The sequence below is a fragment of the Helicoverpa armigera genome, chromosome 25, assembly GCF_030705265.1.
Source record: "Helicoverpa armigera isolate CAAS_96S chromosome 25, ASM3070526v1, whole genome shotgun sequence".
In the NCBI taxonomy this organism is placed as follows: Eukaryota; Metazoa; Arthropoda; class Insecta; order Lepidoptera; family Noctuidae; genus Helicoverpa; species Helicoverpa armigera.
In genome coordinates, this window is record NC_087144.1 from 6,356,240 (window position 1) to 6,378,397 (window position 22,158).

General features: G+C 36.9%; 1 protein-coding gene and 1 long non-coding RNA gene across 2 annotated transcripts; one reads left to right on the forward strand and one right to left on the reverse strand.

Annotated features, from left to right (window-relative positions):
• Nucleotides 1-404: 404 nt before the first annotated feature.
• LOC126054727 (uncharacterized) lies at nt 405-4,857 on the reverse strand. Its single transcript, XM_049841321.2, has 6 exons — nt 4,185-4,857; nt 3,415-3,586; nt 2,137-2,949; nt 1,785-2,031; nt 1,355-1,541; nt 405-1,047 (listed from the first exon to the last, which is right to left on the reverse strand). Exons 1-5 carry the CDS (start codon nt 4,298-4,300, stop codon nt 1,366-1,368), a joined length of 1,524 nt encoding a protein of 507 aa, XP_049697278.2. The 5' UTR covers nt 4,301-4,857; the 3' UTR covers nt 405-1,047; nt 1,355-1,365.
• Nucleotides 4,858-5,080: 223 nt separating this feature from the next.
• On the forward strand, nt 5,081-8,596 carry LOC135118719 (uncharacterized). The gene is made up of 2 exons (XR_010277734.1): nt 5,081-5,722; nt 6,063-8,596. It is a non-coding gene; the product is annotated as an uncharacterized LOC135118719 (long non-coding RNA).
• The last annotated feature ends 13,562 nt before the right edge of the window (nt 8,597-22,158 follow it).

A 22,158-nucleotide genomic window follows, 5' to 3' on the forward strand; every position in this document is an offset into this window, starting at 1 on the left:
TCATTTTTCTTTTTAGTGCAGATTTACATGCATCTTCGGAATAAATTTTGTTTTTTATTATGCAATATCTCTTTATATTAATATGGAAGACACTATTTATTATATAATTTATATTTAATTCTTTGTGCTCCATACAATTTTCGAGGAAGACATAATTTATAGAGTCCTTTAGTAATTGTGTTATTTTTTTATATTCTCTTTATACGCCTCTTTTTCTAAAAAATATTAATTATGTTTGCACTTTTTCTACACAATCTATTAAATTTTTAGAGGCGTATGTAAGAGAATTTTTACCGAATCATAATTTTAAACTCTATAAAATTATGCACTTCTTCTGGTGTTTCGGAGACTAAAATATTTTTACAGTTCTTACAAATATTTTTATATTTTTAATTATGAAGCCACAGACATAAGCACATGCTTGTAGTTCGCTACTTCCTTCCTCCAAATTTTGTTCCAGGGAGGAAATAATATTTTCTTCAATTTCATTTTCTATAACAGACTCCGATTGTTCAGTTTCAGTGTGCATGTCTGTGGCTGGTGTCAATAATTTTTTAAAATTGGTAATTATGGCACTGTTGCTATCCAGCTCACAATTACCTGAGCTAGTATGTGCCATGTTGCTTATTACAGCTGTTTTTAATCCAGCAACGAATTGTGCAACTGTTGGGTTGCTATTGGATCCACAGTTGAATCGAATGCATCCAAATAAATTTTCAAGAGGATCCTGCTGGAATCTTCTCGTGGATAAACTTTTAACTGTAGTATGTTTGGCACTTAGAATTTTCCAAACCATTTCTAACCCATTGAGGGTCCAAATCCAGCCATCTTTTGATGGGGGATTACCCCTGCATCCCAAGAATTCCAGGGTTTTAAAAAAAAATTTCATTTTATCGAACATTTGGAGATGTCCTGTATTGTGTTTTATATTTGTGGAAAATATTTTTCCTCTCCTTAAGTCTGGTGTCGACGCGTTTACACCATCAAACAAATCGTCCATGCTTGAAATTAAATTAGCCGTTGCCAAGGCTTCAGTCGGCATGTCTCCTGAAAATTCACAATAAACAAATCAAATCAATATGAGTAAGCATATTACTAACTAGCTTAATAACTTCGGATATACTGGCAGCAAATGTACACATAATATACATTTATTTTATACTTTACTTTTATAAATTGTGAAGTTTCGGCTAGTTACTTGCTCAATACAGGATTAAGTAATAATGTTAAAAGCACAATATAATTATTTGTTGGTTTTATCCTTTATCAAAGACACAACCCCAGATAACCATACTGTTGAAACAAATATAAGTATCATGCAACTATGATCTGAGGAATAAATCAGGTTTCTTACCTCCAGCTATTTTAGTATATAGTCCTGCTGCAACTGAGTGGCTTAAAACTTGTGCCGCAAGTTTTACCCTCATTTTGTTTGGAATTAGGCTCAAGGTGTTGTTTACTTAGGCATGGTGCAAACACAAAATTGGGATTATTATTGTCCAATTCATAAAATTGCTTGATGTGGCTCCATTTAGCGACTCCTGTAAAGTAATTATTAATAGTGTTATAATTAACTATTTTATTTATTCGTCACAAGTCAATTAAAACATAAAGTACAAAATAAATATCCAAAATTAAATATAAAGTCAACTATTCTAAGAAAATAACCCGCCTCTTATCGTTCCCGGTGTTATAATTACTTGTACAAAAAAATATTATGCTTTAAATGTACATATTTATTATTAAACAATTATTTTTCTAAAACTAAATAACAAATGACTTACCAATTCCTTGTTGGTGGTCTGATGTTATATTGGTCCTAAATCTTACATGATATTTCATGAAAAGATTTCTGAAGCACTTCAGCAGGTGTGGTGTGTCAAATAGAGTGACAATTTTGTGATTGCTCACTTCTATGAAGGGATTCTCAACAGAAGCTCCTAATTGACATAGAGCTCTCTTGTTGACTCCATCCAAGTCACAGACTGAAGCGCATATGTTTATCCCAGCATCAAAGCAACAATTTAAAACCTGAAAGTATTATAAGGGAGATTAGCAACAAATAAACTAACATCATAGTTCAGCAAAGAGTTAAATCAGCATGATCATCATTGAATATGAAGAAGCAATGCATACCTCCTTAATCAAAGCTGAAAGTCTGTCAGCTGTGACAGAACCGCTTGATAAATAATAAGCCACTGGCTGCTTAAAATGTTTCCTGACTCCAACTATCATAAATACAAGGGCATATGAAGCTGGCTGTGGAGATCTACCTTGTGTAGCATGGTCTTGAAACCCTTCAATTAAATCCGTCTTCGAATTGTACCATAAATTTTTTCTTAAGGACATTTCATCCCACAACAATATGTACTCACGTTCAGAGGGGACAAAGTGTTTTGTCGTGTTTTTTAAAATTGTGAGTATTGTTTTGTGTGTCCCCACATTCATCTTAAATTTACTTAAGAGGGATTTTAATGTGCTGGGTGCTGGTAAACAAATCATTCTCCTTAGCAATTTGTAGCTAGTTGGTGACCTCTTGTAGAGCCTCAATGCTATTATTTTAGCCTCCATGTTCCACCTGCGACCAGGCTTCTTCCTCTTATAATTCTGCAGTTCTCCTTGCAGTAACAGTGCAAATGTCGAACTCATTTTTGTATTGAGGATTTCTCGGACTGTCTCATTGTTACAAATAACATTTAAAAAAGATTCGTTTTTTAAATGTTTTACAGTTTTTTGTAATCTATACACCTTGTTCATACTACTTTTCAGTTTCCTCAACATTTTGCTTTTCTGGTCACTTTCTTGTTTTGAAGACTTGCACACAAACATTCCTGAATTGGTCGGAGTGATAATGTTTACATTATGTTCTGTTAAAGGATTCATTCTGGATGGACCGGCAACAGGTTCAAATATGGCAGATTGATCTGGCACATTAGAAGTTGTTGTATCCTGTAAATTGAAAGTTGATTATTTTAAATAAATTTAAAGATAACTCTTTAAATTTATTAGTCATAGATGAGGTAAATGTAAAAACATATATACAGTGTTATGGAAAAAACCAACAACCTCTTAAGAGGTCATTGTACTCATCATATATTTAATTTTTTAAATTTATATCTTGCAATTGGTTGGATAACCATTAGCAGATTTTTTGTGGGAATTCATTTATGCGAAAGTTCATTCTTCCAGTAAAGAATCTGCCTTCATATATAATTCTTACTCTGCTCTACTCAAATTCCCAATTTGGTGGCGCATAGAGCCCATGTACCTCCATAATCTTTGGGTCCAGGCCTTGTCTATGTCATTCAGAAATAGCTTTGCATAGTACAATGAACACTGAACATAATGTCTGTATTTCTGTGCTATATAAGACAGGTGTTTTAAATACACTTTCAAAATGATAATGGTACTAACCTTTTGGCATTGAACATCAGGTACAGCTGTTCTGAACAACTTCTTCTCATTAAAGCATGTGCTTTTGAAATGTTTGCTGCATAGCATCTTATGTTGTTTATGGAGTGCGTCCTGGAATTTTGGTGAAGACCAGGCTTCGTTTGGGAAGCAATACTTTGCCCATAATTCACAACTGAAAATTAAAAATATCAAAATTACACACTCATCATCAGCCTTCTAATGTTCCCACTGCTGGGACACAGCCTCCTCTCTAGGAGAGGGCTTGGGCCATAATCCACCCCGCGGGCCCAGTGCGGATTGGTGGATGTCACACGTCTTCGAATTTTTTTTTGGTTCTAGGACATGCTGGTTTCCTCACGATGTTTTCCTTCACCGTTTTGAGAGCAGTAGTGACGAAATAAATTACACAAAGTTATGCGCCAGATCGGGTTTGAACCCGCGACCTACCACTCGTAAGTTGGGGCAGTTACCACTCGGCCACCACTGCTCTCAAATTACACACTATTTTAATCATTTTCCGAGTTAAGATATTATTATATCATGTCAGTGGGTAGTCTTCGCTTTGATTGAAAGAGATGTTATATTAGATACGGGAATGGTGTAAGCAAGAAAACTTTTTATAGTAAGTACCTAATGATTTTTGGCAAGGAAAGTTGGGACTTAAGTATATAGGTATATATGTTACGTGAGTTTGTGGTAGTTAGAAGCGGAATTAACAATAAATGTGGTATTCTATGTCGTCTAAGACGAATAGCATGGAGTGTACATACCGCAGAGCATTTTTAGTGCCAGGCTTTGGAAACCGATGCAAAGTGATGCTGGGATCTTTAGAAGGTGAAGATCCACACAAGCAGCAGATTCTTGTGTTTTCTTTTTGTGAACTCATCGCGAATTAAACACAAAACAAAATCAAACAAGTCACTGTCTCAACACCGAGTCTATATCTCACAAATACACACTTAATTTCACCAAAACACAGCAACGGAGGAGCAAGCTCGACTCAACGTTATCAATGTATGTAGAATTAAATGGAAGTAGTTTATTTATTACAAATAAACATTAGTACAAGATAAAATGGTGCGCAACCGGCCGCAGACATTTTTCTTGTGACGTCAACAATGTCAAAACCAATATGGCGTCCGGACATTAGTGTTGCCACACATAATCCCCCATATATATTTTCTAATAAGTAATATTAAATTTTATATCTAATATTTCTCAACTAAGTATATTTTTTGGCATTAGAATAATAGCTAAAAGTATCTTCAAGGGTAATTTACTTTAAAAATCAATTTATACGCTCATTATTAGGGAGAATACGAAATTGTATTTTTGGTGGCAACATTATATATTTATCTCTTTTACTCTGATGTCGTTGACTCTCTCTTGTTTTCAAGCCCACCTTAATGCAATTCGTAGAACAAACTTGACAGACCCTGCACGCGGCGCGGAAATAATGAATGACTTACTGATATAGTGTTGACAGTGGGCTGCCTTTTTCGGTTTGGATACGAAGCTTTTCGCTTTCTCTAAATGTCGCGGCACACACAATGCGAGGATTGTGGAACTACACAGTGAATATAGAAGATATCTCGGACTAAGCTCTTCGTATAATTACAATAGAACTTCACTTCAGGTAAGTTCGTTTAATTATGTAATAATTTTGAATTACTGTCGTCATGCCTATTTGGATGGCCTAGCGCGAGACAATGTGTCACTCACGCCGCCACGCGACGAATACCGGTAACTCGATAACCGAGTGCGATCAGCTTTTGCTCTCTCAGTTCTGTATGATGCGTTCTCGGTTTTTTTTATTGTTTTATTTCGGTTGTTTTGCTGATTCGATTCGATACCAAGTATTTTTGTTTCGATACCGAGTATGTATCGCAAAATTGATTCGATACAATAAATACTTGGTATCGGGTACCTACTCGTATTTACTAGCATCGGATTATCGTGAGATCATGAGATCGCTCTTCCGACCTAGTTTGTTCGCGAACTACACAAGACTATCAGTTTCTGTCTTTTGTGACTATTTCTGCAAGTCGGTCGAAGATCTTTGTAATTTAGTTTTTACGCTTTGTAGCGTTTTGTAGAATAGATCTTAAAAAAATTCTCACTTCACAAAAAAACTTGCCATCAATAGTGTATGGTCATTTGTGTAAATCAGTTCAAAGAATAGTTTTAAGACATTTTTGTACTGTTTTAAACATACTTTTGAGTATTCACCTCTTCCGCTACCAGGACAAGAGCATTTTGTTAGAAATTCGCTGGTAAAAAATACATAGTTGATATGCGCAGTTTTAAGGTTAAAACTGCGCATATAAGTCTGCGCGTAAGTCGTGGTGGCCTAGTGGGTAAAGAACCAACCTTTCGAGTATGAGGGTGTGGGTTCGATTCCAGGCTCCAGGCAAGTACCAATGCAACTTTTCTAAGTTTGTATGTACTTTCTAAGTATACTTAGACACCAATGGCTGATAAAAAGGTGAAGGAAAACATCTTGAGGAAACCTGGACTATAAAGTCTGAAATCACCAACCCGCATTGAGCAAGCGTGGTGATTAATGCTCAATCCTTCTCCATGTGAGAGGAGGCCTGTGCCCAGCAGTGGGACGATAAAAAGGCTGTAACAGTAACAGTAACAGTAAGGTTATTCCTGGTTGGCATACGATTACTATTTAATTATTCTTCTTTCATTTTGCCGTCGTTTAATATTGCCTCTAAATTGGATAGTTCTTCGGAAGTGTGTACGAGTTTTAAACAAAATGTAGTATTCTCTTGTGTTTTCTTCAAGCTGGTTATTATCAAGTTATGTAATAATGAAAATGAAAAGAAAGGGTTGTGCCTACCTCTATTTCTAACACAGACTCTCATTCTACGTCGCAGACCAGTCTTGACCACCTTACTTGTCAATTGGGCCCTTATTTGATTTTTCGCATCAATATTTTTTTCTTGCAGGATACCACGGTTGGTATAGGATGGCATTCTTGTACACAATTGTTTTCATATGGCCCCACACATAAAAATCAATTGGTTTCAAATCCGAGGTTCTTGTTGCGGGCCATGGTACGGGACTTCCTCTTCCTATCCATTATTCTGATGATTTTGATCACCTCTTCGATATTGCTCAGGGCAGCCATCGTGTTGAAACCACATGTTTCTTCTTACACTAAGGTAAATCCTCCATAAGCAATAATAGTTCGTTGAAAATGTTCATAAAACACGCCATTTAAATTAGCTATACTTATAATCTCCCATACAACAAACGTAATTTTTTTGTCCGTTTTATAAATCGGTACGGAACTTGCTTCTTTAATTGTTTTTCTCTTCTCTTGTCAACATATTGATTGGATGTTAACGCAAATGTAGTTCGCTCAATTTGGCGCCTTCCTTGTCGTTTGGAAAAATCGGGCAACTTTTGTTTCAATAATTCTGTACTTACATTAAATATATTTCCAAAATATCTATCAGGTGATTAGTGATCGATACTGATGCCAAAAATGCAATCAGTAAAATTTTTGTCTGTCTGTATGTTCGTTAGAGAAACAAAAACTACTCGACGGATTTTAATGAAACTTGGCACAAATATTCTTCATACTCCTGGGCAGGTTGTATAATACTTTTCATCACGCTACGATTAATAGGAGCAGAGCAGTGAAGAGAAATGTTGGGAAAACGGGAAAAGTTACTCCATTTTTTAAGCTTCCGTCGCGTGTGCAGCCTTAATGGTTAAAGCTATATAGAAACCACGTATGACGGAAATGGTCTCCTTTAAATTATGTGAAAAATATCCCACGACAGTATATGTCTCTTATGGTTGACTCACAATAACACGTGTAACTTCCGATTGCTAAGCAGTTCAGAGCTTTCTGATTATATTTGTCTACTCTGACGTTTATAACACTCTCACTCATCCCAATAGGCTAGGTAAGCATAGATTTATATAATTGGAGAAGCTGGTGATTATTATTTCTTCCTCTCTTTGCATAAAGTCCAAATCTAACGCGGACGAAGTCGCTGGCAGAAGCTAGTCAGGCATAAAGTATGGTCCAATTAAATACTTGTCGATAATGCCCATCCACACATTTAAACTGAACCTCCACTGAGAGCCTTTTACTCGCTTTTTATTCGGGTTTCCTTCTGCTTTTGGTGCCCAGTAGTGAGCGTTATGGTAATTGGTTATACCGTCCTTGTCAAATTTGGACTCGTCAGTCCATTTTTTTGACATTGAGGATTTTCAGTATCGGCGTTCAACATAAATCGACAAAAATCCAATCTTCTCAATGGTTCTGCACACATTATTACCATGATGCACTATTTAAAGTGGAATTTAACAATTCATGTGTTTGGATTGTGTGAGTTTTTAATTAGTAGGTAGAAATTGGTGCAGAAGACTCCAGTCGGCAGTTCAACCCTGATCTTCAACGGGGAAGACAACTGCAACGGGCGCTTGCTTGTTAAGAAGTTGTGGAGGGAACAAAATGCTTGATTTTTTTTTATAATATAAAACAACGAACATCAGTCCATTGGTTTATACGACTCTTTCTTTTCTTACCCGGATCTTGCTTAAGGGTCCTTATTCTGCTGACTGTGTAGTTATTGGATGTTTCTGGTTCAGATGCTGATGCTGATATCGAAGAATTTACACTTGGAATGTCACAAGGTTCTTGAACATCGTTGTCACAAAATTGTTCGGTTGGGCTTATTGGGCAATCAAAATCTTGAATAGAGTTAGGAGATGGAACCGGAGTACATTCATTACTATCAAAAATAACGATATCAGAATCATTATGAACAATATTTCCATCAACTGCATCATTTTCATTGTAAATGTCATTCAAATATCTCCACTCCTCGTCGGTGAATTGACACTGCATTAGAGATTCTGAAAATACAAAAAAAATAAAATAATAATACAACATAATATCGAAAATGCAGGGCTATTACACTGTCGTAGTAAAGTATCGAAAGTGGTACATTCGATAGTCATAGCAGAAAAAAGTAGTTTTTCAAATCGAACCAGTAGTTCCTGAGATTAGCGCGTTCAAACAAACAAACAAACTCTTCAGCTTTATAATATTAGTATAGATTAAATAATTACTTACCTATCTGGTTCTTTACATCAGGAGCAAAATTATCATAGTCTGGAAATAAAATTTTGGCAATTTGCTCCCACGCTTTTATTTTCATTGTTTTATTTTAAAAGTGTTCATTGGACTTATCCCAAAGGATTTCCCGTTCTTGAACTAATGTTATTAGGTAGTCTATATCAATAACATCTAGGTTGGCACTCATTTTTTAAAACCTCAATCACAATAAAGAAAAATACTTAGAAAGAAATCGAAGCGAGCGAGCGTGTGTCCTTCCTCGTGACGCAAAACAACTTAGCGGTGCTGCTCCGACGTCGCAACGCATTCACCCCTCCCCGCCTCGTCTTGGTGGTTGCAAGTCCGGTGCGGCGCCGGAGCGCATCGTGTGAAGGGGTCTACACACCAAAGCCGCTGACCCGGCGGCACAGCCCGGCGGCACGACAGCCGCGGCATGTGGTGTTCTAGTAATTGTCAAATACTCTATGAAAGCCGGCGGCATGATTGTACAAAATACGGCCGGCGGGTTGGGCCGCCGGGCTGTGCCGCCGGCATCAGCGGCTTTGGTGTGTAGACACCTTGACATGCCGTAGATATTTCTATGTAATGGTGTCTACACACCAAAGCCGCTGATGCCGGCGGCACAGCCCGGCGGCCCAACCCGCCGGCCGTATTTTGTACAATCATGCCGCCGGCTTTCATAGAGTATTTGACAATTACTAGATCACCACATGCCGCGGCAGTCGTGCCGCCGGGCTGTGCCGCCGGGTCAGCGGCTTTGGTGTGTAGACCCCTTAAGACGACGCAGCGACACCTCTCCGACGCCGCACCGCCGCCGCACCGCCGCCGCAACGCATCGTGTGCTCTAAAGTTGTTATTTTATTGTAGTTTCAAAGATTATATTGGTTTATTGAGTCATGATGTTTTTTGTTAGTCTGTATGGGTTTTAATTGCCTGAAATAAAGAATATTTAATTTAATTTACTTATAAAGGTTACTGAGTTTTTCAAAAAGACAAACACTTAAAACAGTTGGAACTGATTGAGATCGAATTTGGCATGAACTCATGTGGTACTTTATGGACAAAGACTACCCTTTATCAAAGTGACATGACAGTATAGAACACTTAGAAAAAAAGGTTCATGGATATTAAAAAAAAAGGGTTTATTGTGTAAAACATGTATTAACTACAACTATTTGACTAATAACTAAAAGAAAAAATATATATACAAACAAAAAAAACAAAAACTAATGAGATCATTCAAAGTTACATTCATATTAAAGATTTATTTTACTAATAACTAAAGGCAATAAAAGATGATATGTAAAAAATAATATAGAGATCAATTACAACATGATAATCAACAATAATTACATTAACAATACAATCACTATCAGAATCAATAATAATTCTTCTATTTCTTCTATGTACCTGAAAATGTAGAAATAGATTAATGAAAACAAAGAAAAACAAGTTATGATTAGGCCTGAGTAGACTTTTAAATTTTATACACACAACATGCAACTTACCCGTTGTGCCATAGAATGGTTCTATGGCTGCAGCATATTCGTAGCATTTGCACTAGCCACCTCAATGTTTTGCAGCATTTCGGTGGCAGAGCGTAGTGAGTATTGCTCTTCAGGTTAAAAAAAAAAACAAATTTCCCTAAATGTATATTACTACACATAGTCTAGTCAGCAGATAACAGTGTTACTGATGATAACTCACCAGCATCCACTTCTTGACGCCGCCGACGACGTCGCCGCGGAGCTGTTTCTTCTGGCTGCTCTGTAGCCTGAGAGCTTGCAGGCTCTGTTGGTACAGGCATAGAGCTTGCAGTCTCTGTCTCAATGGGCACCTCAACATATTCATCGAATATATCGATGGTATTATAAGTGGCCCCTGAATTTAAGCGCTCAACCTCCATTTCCATGAATCTGAAATAATAGTATGTCTAAAGGTTATGAATTTTTTTTAAGATGAAATTAATTATTACCAGGAATTAAATTACCCCAGATTGAGCACCGGTACTTCATCACTTCCAACACCACTGCCACGCATCCCACTGACTACGACACATAATAGTGAGTAAAATGCCAAAACTACGAAACAAAAAATATTAACTTGCCAAATTATTAGCCAAAAGTTCAAAATTTATTTCTCCTTGATTTTGACTAGACAGGACAACTGTCTCTCGAGGCTCAACCACAACTGTATCTTGAACATCTGTGTCTGAATTTTCTTCCATTGCAGATAATTCATTATCAGCAAGCTGGTATGTCTGAATATTGTTTCTTTTCAACGTGCACTTCATTAATTTCCAGTCTTTACTGGGTTCGGATTGGTCATCTTTCATTAATTTAAACAGAGTCGTTTTAGGCGGCCACCACAATTTTCCTTTGTCTTCCCAGAAAGAAGGTACAATAACCAGACTTTTTCTACCTCTCTATTGTCTGCACTATTTTGTATGTCATTTTTGGCTTCTTTGGTACCTACCTAACCTTAATCACTGAAAATATAAAAACAATGTTTTTAAAAAGCAATAGGTAATTAACGGCAAAAAGAAACAACATTAGCAGTATACACCACTATTTTTTAATTAGTTCAAATACTTAAAGGGCTTATTTAAAAAGTTCTTAGTATTATCTATGCAAAGTTTCAAAAACTAATATTCATAATCAGCAAACTTATTAGCCATAAGTTATATCCAAAAATTTCACTCAATTCATGGAAACATTGTACAAGTTATTCCATAGTATTCATTAATAATATTCTGTCGCTCTCGCATTCGCGTGCTCTCGCTCGAACTTGCCCCGCGTCCAACAGCTGATAACGAATGTAGGTAACTAAAACGCATAGATGCGTTACGATTAAAAACTAAGAAAAAGTAAAATATATAGGTATAAGGTGTACGGAAAATAAACTTTTATTCAATTCTAACTTTTCCTTCATACTTTATTTGGGCTTGGGACCAACAAAATTAACAACTTTTTCAAAATGTATTATTAAGAAATTAGGTGACTAAATTAAAAGATTAGGTGGTAAAAAGAAATCAAATAAGTAAAGTTGTAAAACTTGTGAAAATAAGTAATTTTGGCGTATTTAAAAAGTTTGAATCAGCTGATATTTACAATAATTATGTTATGTCACCTTAGAATTTACGTACCTACTTATTTACAAAAATACTTACAGATATTTTAGCTGTCCTTCAAAATGTCCACCACCATTTTCAACACAAACACGAGCACGTTTAATTACATTGTTTTTTAATGATAAAAGTATGCCTCGTTTACTTTTTACTTCGTCAAACGCGTTCAGTATACGCTGTTTAAATTGTTCTACACTTGTAGGCTCACTAACGTACACTCGTCGTTTAATTTCACTCCACAAAAAAAAGTCCAATGGCGTGAGATCCATGCCATGCCACGGGGCCGCCTCGACCGATCCACCAACTCCCGAACTGCTCGTTTAAGTACTCACGCACTGCGCTGTGGTAGTGCGAAGGCGCGCCGTCTTGCTGGAACCAGATATCTCTTAAATTGGCTAATGGAATCTCTTCCAGCATTGAAGACACCATATTCCGCAGCAAAGTTAAATAACTTTCGCCAGTTAGGCGCCCTTCTATGAAATACGGGCCAACAATGTTGTCGTTGAGAATTCCTGCCCAGATGTTAATGGAAAACCTGTGTTGGAAAGAGTTCTCCCTAGTTAACATTGGATTGCGTATTGACCACCAGTGTTCATCGTGTTGATTGAACAATCCGACACGCGTAAACATGCACTCATCTGAGTAGAGGATATTTGCTTCTGTGTTGTCGAGTATCCATCTGCACAATGTCATCCTTTGTTCGTAATTCACAGTGGTCAATTCTTGACCTTTTCTGTAGTGGTATGGATGATATCCATACGAACTAATTATTTTCCATGCACAGGACTGGCTGATGTTAAAATGACGAGCTGCGTCATTTGTACTTCGCCGGGGATCTTCTTCGAAGTAGTCCACGACATCGTCGTACATATCCTGCGAATACGCCGGTCTTCCACGTCCTTGACTATGAGCCGGTGCTCGGAATGATCCGTGGTCGAGTAAACGCTGGCTGGTAGGCATTTACCACAGTCCGAACGTTCGGCTGGCGAGCATTTGGGTACAATTCTCTGTACATACGTACTGCGGCTCTCGCGTTCTCACCACACAAAAAGTATGCTCGTATCATCGCCGTATACTCCCGAGATGTAAATTGATAAGCCATCGCGACAGTAAAAACGTAAACAATTGAAAATAAAAACGCGCACACCCTTCCGTTAATAAATAAGCACTGTCTGTATCTCCGAGAAACAGACAGTGCTAACATGCAGAGAATTCCTGTCGTAACTCCCACTCTTTTTTATATTTTTGTTGATATTTCTTTCGCTTGACACCTGTACTGGTCGATGCACCAGCACCAGAATCAGAACTTTCCTCAGACTCAGACATTATAAAATAAATTTCGCACTAACAAAATCTACGAGAAAGAATGAATCGAAAATGAAATGTTTTCAAAAAAGAAGTCATCGCATGTTTTCAGGGGATTTCCCTTACTGTTTCCTGTCAAACCCTTCTAGTATTATGAATCTTGATTTGTAGTCTATAGAGTCCATTTTTATTTATAGTATTTGGAGCATACGGGCAATCAAGGTTCTCTCTGCATCTGATTGAGATGGACTATGGGCAGGGTTCATAGAGTAAAATTGTTTAGTGTTGCTAGAAATAACAAAATATTTAGTTTCTTTATCGTAAAAACCAGCGGCAAACTAAAAAATGGATAGACATGCCTTCGTAATCGGTATTTCGGTAAACGAGGGCTAATGTCGGGAGATCTACCGAAAAATCGGTAGGTTATGCAACGCTGGTTTCTCGCTCGCTTGAAAAGGGATCGCTGGCGCAGAAAGGGGCGTGGCTTGACCTTAGACGCGAGTTTGCTGGGATCTATGAATGGCATTCAAAACGAAATAGCACTGCGCGTAGTATTTTCTAGTAGCAATTGTTATGAACGATTGATTCAATTATGAATTTACCAAATAAGACAAATTTTCCTGGACAATTTTGGGATTTCGTTTTTTTTAGTTTTGATTACACAAATATGACCAGTAACGGGTACAGATAGAGCCCTATTTGTTTGTGTACTAATAAAAAAATATTGGTGTATATATACCTAAATACACTGAGAAAATGTAAAAGAATGGTCCTTTTTATAAACGAATTAACTACGCAATAAATATCTAAGGACGAATAACGAACGATACGTTCAACAAACTCTGTGAGTTTCGCAACTAAGTCGGTTTGGATTAGGTTCCCGTGGCGGGGAGAGGGGAATGTGTAGATGGCGTCTACGTAAAGAAAAACTGCTCGCGCATTTTACTTCTCACATTCTCATAAATATCGTTCATATATCGCAGATAGAATAATAGTTGTTGCAAGAGACCATTTGATTGATCATTCACGGGCAAATCATCTTATGTATAATTTTGCAACTCATTCTAATATTATCTAGTAGAAACGATAGCTATAATTGTTAGTTATAAAATTCAGAAAGACTTCTATCGCGAGTTGTGTTGGTCCTCATCAAGGACCATCAGTGAAAACTAGTTTTGTACGATTTTATCACATAATACAATTTTATTTTTTATTGCTAACTGTAGTTGGTACGTCTTCATAATATGCATTTTCTATTAATGTTTAATAGGCACATAAGTACATAATTGTTGCTTCAACGGTTCGACAACGAATTGCTATATATGCTATACGTCTTATATTACGTATAAGCTTGATTTCGAGTCGAAGATTATTTCGATTTATTTCCTGCTGCATCCAGCGTCTATGGCATTTTCTATAAGCCCGGTAAAGGAATAACAGTAGCCCTAACCCGATCACTAGGGCGATGATTGTAAGTATAATATTTGCAGTACTCAAATGGAAACGTATTTCTTCCACAGTCGCTTGGTTAGAGCCTCCAGCTGCATTCTGGGCCAAAATTAGCTCTTCGTGAGACTGAGATGAAGGTTTCCCGAATATTTAGCACGAATATGCCTCACGTCAATCACATTTAAAATTACAGTATTCATATTGGTCGCACTTTGTATTAGATTCACTAAATTGTTTTGCATTCTTTGTCCATAATTGGCACGGTGGCGCCGGCCAACGGTGGCCGGTGTCAGATACTCGACACACGTGTAGCACGTGCTTTTGGCAGGGTCGCCATGTACGGTAGGAAGAGACAGTAAATGAAACCACCAATGGACTGCTGAGAATATACTGAGTATAACACAGGGTTTGTTACAAGTCCAAACACGTTGTTAGAAATATAGTTCGTATAATAAACAAAACACAAGTACACAACAGTAGGTATAACCAAAAGTAACTAAATCAGAATTTACAATAAAAAACTCAACGCGGAGCACCGCGGAGGAAAAAATCAAATCTCGCGTCCGAATCACACGGCGCGGCGGTCGGGTGGCTCTCTTGCGCGTCACGGGCTGCGCCGCTGCGCGGGACCAGCCGGGTGAGGGTCGCGGGTGTCGCGTTACAAGTGTGGTTACTTCTTCGATGTATGAAGTCATTGTCTCAAAATCTGCAAGTTGTATTCTGTGCAGTTTCCTTAGGAGCAGCACACGCCTAAATAGGCTCTTGTCCTCAAAAGTATCTTTCAATTTGTTCCAAGCTTCCTTCGCAGTTTTTGTGTTTCTAACATACTGGTACAAGCACGGCTTCAATGCAAGACAGATACGAGCCAAAGCACGCTGTTGATTACCTGGATCCGTGTCCTTGCCAGTTACTGCATCCCATAGTCCTTCCAGAATCAATATGTGCTCCATTGTGAACTTCCATGTGTGGAAATTAGCAGGGCCATCAAGTCGCTCCATCATACCTGATGGGACCACGTGACCCGGCCTGGTCGGAACAGAAGCTCCACTTGGATTTGACATGTTGTGCTTGGTGGGCGATGGGCCGGGCGCAAAACAAAATCTATTAATATGATATTAGTGCTAGCTGGTGTTGTAAAGTCATCCTCAGCCTCACGCTCAAGGTCACACGCGAACACGTTGTCACATTCCGCACGCGCTGAGCACATAACCTGATGGGGATACGCAGAGTAGTGGAGTGAGCGGAGGCGAGCACGAACAACAGAAAACACCAAGCAGTAGTTTGCAACAACATTTATCATAATAAACGTTTACAAACTACATCATCCATTAATTGATATAAAATATGAAATATTGCGTCCGGCCATTTTGATGTAAAAGGAAAGGGAAGAGGCTCGGTGACAGATGTGAGTGACGTCAAAAATATAGTGTTGTCAATACACAAAAATAATGTTTAAGGTATACATAGTTAAAGATCAAACCACAGATAACATTCTCAACATCTCTAACTTATATGTGCTTGTGCGACACTGCATAATATTTCTTTACTGGTTGATGATTTGGTTCCAATGAACTGCGAATATCATCATATTGAGAATGATCATGTTGTCCTGATGAGTGTAGTAAAAATCTCTAAATTAAGAGTAAATCTATTTTAATATTTGCATTTCCTTTCTGTCTTAAGAATACGACAGCTTCCCGACGAATATAGTCTACAGGTCTACGCCCTTGATCTGTGGTTTGGATTGATGATATATTTTTGTTTTCAGTGTTATCTAAGACATCTTCTTCCTCCTGCCCTGTTCCCATAAAACATAATTTAAATATATTTTTAGTATAAAGTGAACAGAAAAGTTAAAACAATATTGTATTATATGATACATTTTAGAGAACCTGTGCTATTTTGTTCGTTTTCTATTGGGGGGTCGTTCATCATCATCATCTCCACATAGGACGTCCACTGCTGAACGTAGGCCTCCCCCTTTGATCTCCACAGATACCTGTGGGAAGCGACTTGCATCCAGGGGGTCGTTAATTTCATTTAATTCTTCAAGAAATATATTTTCGGTACAATTAATAGCATGCGATGCCGCGCCATCACTATCCATAGAATTACTTATTTCAGTGATCACCACAGGTGCAGCCTGATGAATAAAAATTGAAAATAAGAAGCGAGAGGTTACCGACGTATTCAGAGGATATTAATACCAACCTCTTCAACCATGCTAATTATGGCCCCATGTTGTGGCGATAGAGGAGGTACACGTGCTTATTAAATTACCTCGTTCTGTAGCTCGTGCTTTTCTTGTTAGAGCTTTCATGTTATCCCAAGCCCTTTTTAAAGTTATAGTTTCACGCTAAAATATAATGTCGACAAAAATTATCATAACATATCATTCACAATTGATTGCTTATTAACTTCTGTGTTATAACCATCTGATTGTTTCTTGGCGACTGACATGCAATCTGTTATTTAAGATTCCACGATTGGTCTCTTTAAACTGATTGGGTTAATGAAGCTTTTTCGTCGGCCGTGATATTAGCCACACATTTGCGTGGGGCTATTGTTCCTGAAGACTCCTAAAATGAAACAAACACAACTTAATTTCTTCAAATACATGTTATGTGCGACTACTAATGTACAAAGAAACGAAACTTACCATGATATGTTAAGATAAATCTATTTATTTCAGAGCTTTTCACACTTTTCTTATGCCCGGTTTACACTTTGTTAAGTTAACACTGCAGGTGATTAGTGCAGGTGTTTAGTAATCAAGGTGTGAACGGAAGCGTAAAGTGATTAGTGTAAAGTGATACGTGCGATTAGTACTTATTGATTAGTGCGAGTGAATAGAATCAAGGTCTATTTTTGTTGTTAAGTGACTACCCCCTCTCAACTATTCTCGTCAGCGCGTCGCGTCAGCAACTCTTCAAATTGCATTTCTGTCATTCGCATTGATCTGTAAAATTCAGCAGGATCTTCCTTAGCAATTTCTTCAAAAAGTTTATTGCTGGCTCCATACTGAGAACGTCTGGTAATCCATTTTCTTTGCCATAATCTCTTAGGCCTATTGATTTCAAAATTGAGTTCATTTTCTATATCAGATACCACAACAGATACAATCTCCTTAATTATTTGTCTCAATATTAGGCACTGTTCATCTTCCTTTTCTAGAGACACTATGCACAACGGACAGTACCACTATGAGCTTCTTCCTAAACACTGTGTAAACGGAGATGGAAAAGACTACTTAACACTTGAGACTTATCGCGTAAAGTTAACGCTTAACACTTATCACTTCACACTTCGCAAAGTGTAAACCGGCCTTTAGAAACAATTTCAGCGACTTGTAAGAACAAGTAAAGGAGCAACGTCGTATGGTAACACATTGCTGAATTTAGCAATGATATTTGTAATGACCATTACCAGTAGTTCTGATAAGTTTTCATTTGGCAATGTGTGAGTTCTATTTAGTCCACAACCATTGGGTAGAGATGATGTCGGTTCTCGAATTAGTTCGTGATGAACATAACGATCATGACCCTCCGGAATTCAGGGAATTTGAACCCCCAAACTCGTTTGACTCCCAAACTTGGAAGTCATCTTACCGCGGGGAATTTGAACTATTTTACGGTAAGACATCTTTTGAGGGGTGGAACTAGGAGTTGAGTATGGAGATGGATGGGTTCTGTACTGGCTGAGGTGGAGTTTGCTCAAACAGGGTTTTTGCAACGTCAGAGTAGGCCCGTCTTATTGAAGGTTCCTGCGCAGAGGCTTCCATATATGATACTCTTTGCTCAGACAAGATTTTTTTAATGCGCTTTTGCCTGTCAAATTCAGGACAGGACGGGTCAGTAGCTTGATGGCTTTCTGTACACAGGAGGCATCTGACACGGTCAGGGGAAATGTTACAGTAATGAGGCGTGTGCTCGAACAACGCTGTACGTAGCAATTTGCCATTTGGAAAATTATTGTTGCAAAATAATTACATAATTATAAGGAACTTGAACATTCAATATGAGTAATAAAACTTCTAGAAACTTAACAATAATAATTTTAAACAACATTTTAAATCTTACTCAGTAGAACAAGCTGTATGACACATCAACACATGACGTACAGCATTTTTCAAGTAAGCTCTGACATCAAAAGAAGGTTTATAATGAGCTCTGCTAAAACTAAAAGTATTAATAAAACATCTATTAATTAGTAGGTAAATTAATATAATTAGTAGGTAAATTAATATAAAACTCAGCACATTCTGTGCGAAAATATTGTGTCATCAAGCAAATCTTTCTTTTTCTCTTTTGTTATAGGCAAGATTCTTTTATATAGATTCAGGGGGAAGCTGCAAATTATTCATTGCCCTTTGTTTTTAACCCTAGATCACTAACCTTTGTCAAAAAGACGACGAGGATTTAAAAAAGTAGTATAATTTTTGAGTGCGTCGTCGCACGCATTTCTAATTCCAGCTAATCTCAGTCGACCCCCCGCTCGCGCGGCGCACGGGTGTGTTTTTTGTGTAGTGGCCCTGTGCTCGCCGTTCCAGCCACCATGAGTCGAATCGACGAAGGTTAGTATTAACGCAGCAACATTATTATTCAGGATTTTATTTTTTATAATTTTTTCGAGTTATAATTATTTATTTTTCTTATATTAGTGTTTTGTAAAGGACATTGTTAAAATTGGCCTATGAACCAACACGCATGAAACATTTACTATAATTACTATCTCTTTTAACAATATACATTACATATAATAAAATAGAACGGACACTTGTTAATTTCGAAACATTTTAAAAAGTATTCACTTCCGTCCTTAGCTTCCATCTTGATAGTTCTATTAATTTTTGGTTCCATTTGAGGTTTATTATAGGCAAAGGTATTATAACTCATACAGCCAAGTCTGTGTAACAGCACTCTTAAGGTAGAAACACATTGAAACGCCACGCCACACAACGTGTCGCCACCCCATGAGCACTGCGCACATTATCAACACGCGATGCCACGACACGCTCGCAATTTTTTAATTCAGTCTATGTGCGGCGGTGAACATGTATAGTCGTGTACTATGGATCTTCTAAATAACGAGTCAGATGAATATTTTGAAGATGGATTGATGCAAATTTTGGGTACATATATGTTACTGAAACGACTCAAGAATAAGAAACAAACTATGGGTGCATGAAATAAATGAAAAGAGAAGTACGTGTGGTGAATATCATGCTCTTTATCAAGATTTACTTAATGACAGCGAAAGATTTCATATGTATTTTCGGGTTACTAAAACACAATTTGAGGAAATACATGAATTTATTAAAAATGATATACAAAAGAAAAGGACAACATTTCGCGAAGCAATCAGTACAAAAGAAAGACTTGATGTATGCCTCAGGTAAGTAACTACTAGCAGCCTTACTTATAAAAATCAACTAATCATCTTCTAATCATTGTTTTATCTAATTACTACTTAAAGCTTTAAGTAGTGATTAAATTATTTTGACCTATAAACGTTGCTTAAGCATGTCTTAAGTAATGAACAGATAATGACATAAAAACATACTAATTTCTCAACACTACCGGAATGTTGGTAGCTTAAAAAAATATTTGTCATGAAAACGTTGTGTAATGGCAACAATGGCATCCGTAAAATATAAAATTAAAAAGTTGAGCTGTCAATAAACCGGAAATGAAAAATCAGCTGATAAGAATCCAGCCATTTTGCTAATTAGCGGGTTAAACAAGGGTGTGAGGCTATTTAATTTGACAGCTCATTTAAGTCATTGCTAAGAAAATGATTTAGTTCAGCCACGTTCATAAGTAAGATTTTTTCTTAAACACCCCTTCAGTATAACTTATTAGTTTATAAGTAAGACTGTAGCCGTCTTACCACAAAAACTTTTAAACGTCAGTTTATGCCTTGTCTAAAAAAATGTCAAATTATGACGTTGACATATGGTTCATTTTGCAGCCAAAATTTTATTAGACAAGTGTAAGACAGGGTTTAAAGTTTTTGTAGTAAGGCCCTTAATATTTAAAAAAAATAAGATCAGACTGTCTTTCAAAACTTTTCTTCATGGTCAAAACTATCATAATATTCTTTCAAATTAGTATTTTCACTTGGCAACTGTCCAGCTTCTACTTTTGACACTTCATTTTGTGCTGATAGAGAATGGTCATAATATCTATATTGAGTCACATTTGGATTCGACATTATTTGATTCGTATTTAAGTTATAGTATAATGTAGTCTTCTCTAAATCACGCGATGTTTGGTTAGGAATAATATTAACCGGTACATTTTCTTTTTCTGGTGTCCTAGTGTGTGTATATGGACTTTGATTTGGTTTTACAATAAATGGCTTATTAGAATTGTGAATTATATTATCACTAGTAATATTTATCGGAGTGTTCAGAATTCTTTCACGGTTATTTAGCATTTTCATTTCCGAATCATGTATTAGCTTATGTAATTGAAAATTTATTTCAGCTTGGACTGTTTTAGGTAACTTCTTCAATTGTTTACTCATTGATAAAAAAAAATATTAATTTTCATCCATGTCTGGTACTCCTCTTTTCTGTCCCATATCCTGCGTCGTTTTCATTACATCAACCATTTCATTGCAATTTGGACGAAAATGGGTCCTATTTATATGCCCAAACCTACAAGTGCAATTTGGCAAGAATCAGAAAATGGTTTTAGAAATTACTAGAATTTCCCAAATTGCTGTGGAGCAATAGATGGAAAACATGTGAATATTATTTGTCCTATAAATGGTGGTTCAAATTACTGGAATTATAAGGGAACTAATTCAATCGTGTTACTAGCTGTAGTAGGTCCAAAGCATAGATTTTTAGTTGTGGACGTCGGATCCTATGGTAAAAACAGCGATGGTGGCATATTTGAAAAATCCATTTTAGGAGAATTAATAGAAAAAGGAAAATTAGAATTGCCAGCCGCTAACCCTTTAACTCCAAATTCAGAACCATTGCCACATGTGATTGTGGCAGATGAAGCTTTTCCCTTAAAACTATTTTTGATGCGACCCTACAGTAAGAATGACGTTCGTAACAATGAACCCAATAAAATATTCAATTACAGACTCGGTCGTGAGAATGCTTTTGGCATCTTAAGATCAAAATGGCGTGTATTTGCAGGTCCTATGTCAGTACAACCTGACATGGTCGACAAAATAATTTTAGCAACATGTTGCTTACACAATTATTTGGGCACGGATAATTTACCCTCGAACTGTGATCATCCAGGGACAAATGTGACAGAATCTACCGCCTTTGACAATTTAAATCCAATTCGTAGAAATTCCACACAATATGCTTTTACAGTGAGAAACAAATTCAAAGAATATTTTAACAGTGAAGGCGCCGTTCCATGGCAGCTTGATATTGTGAGGAGAGGTAGACAACATTAATAACGTGGCTACTCTTCAAAAAAATCACAAACTAAGTTCATACGAGATATATGTATATTTAGTTAACATAGGTTTATATATTCAAGTAAAAAATAAGTATATTATATTTTGTAATAAATAATATTCGTAATAAAACTTACCTGGTGTATCCATTTCCCCCGCAATTTCTTCCCAAGCATTATTTCGTACAGTATGGTCCCTGTTCTGAGCTAAATTAGTATTATATAGAATAGGATATCGTTTCACTAATTCTATTAATTGTTCGTCCCTCATTTCCAAAAGATGCAAATAAAATCCGCGCGCAAGATCAAAGAAAGTTCTCGAACAA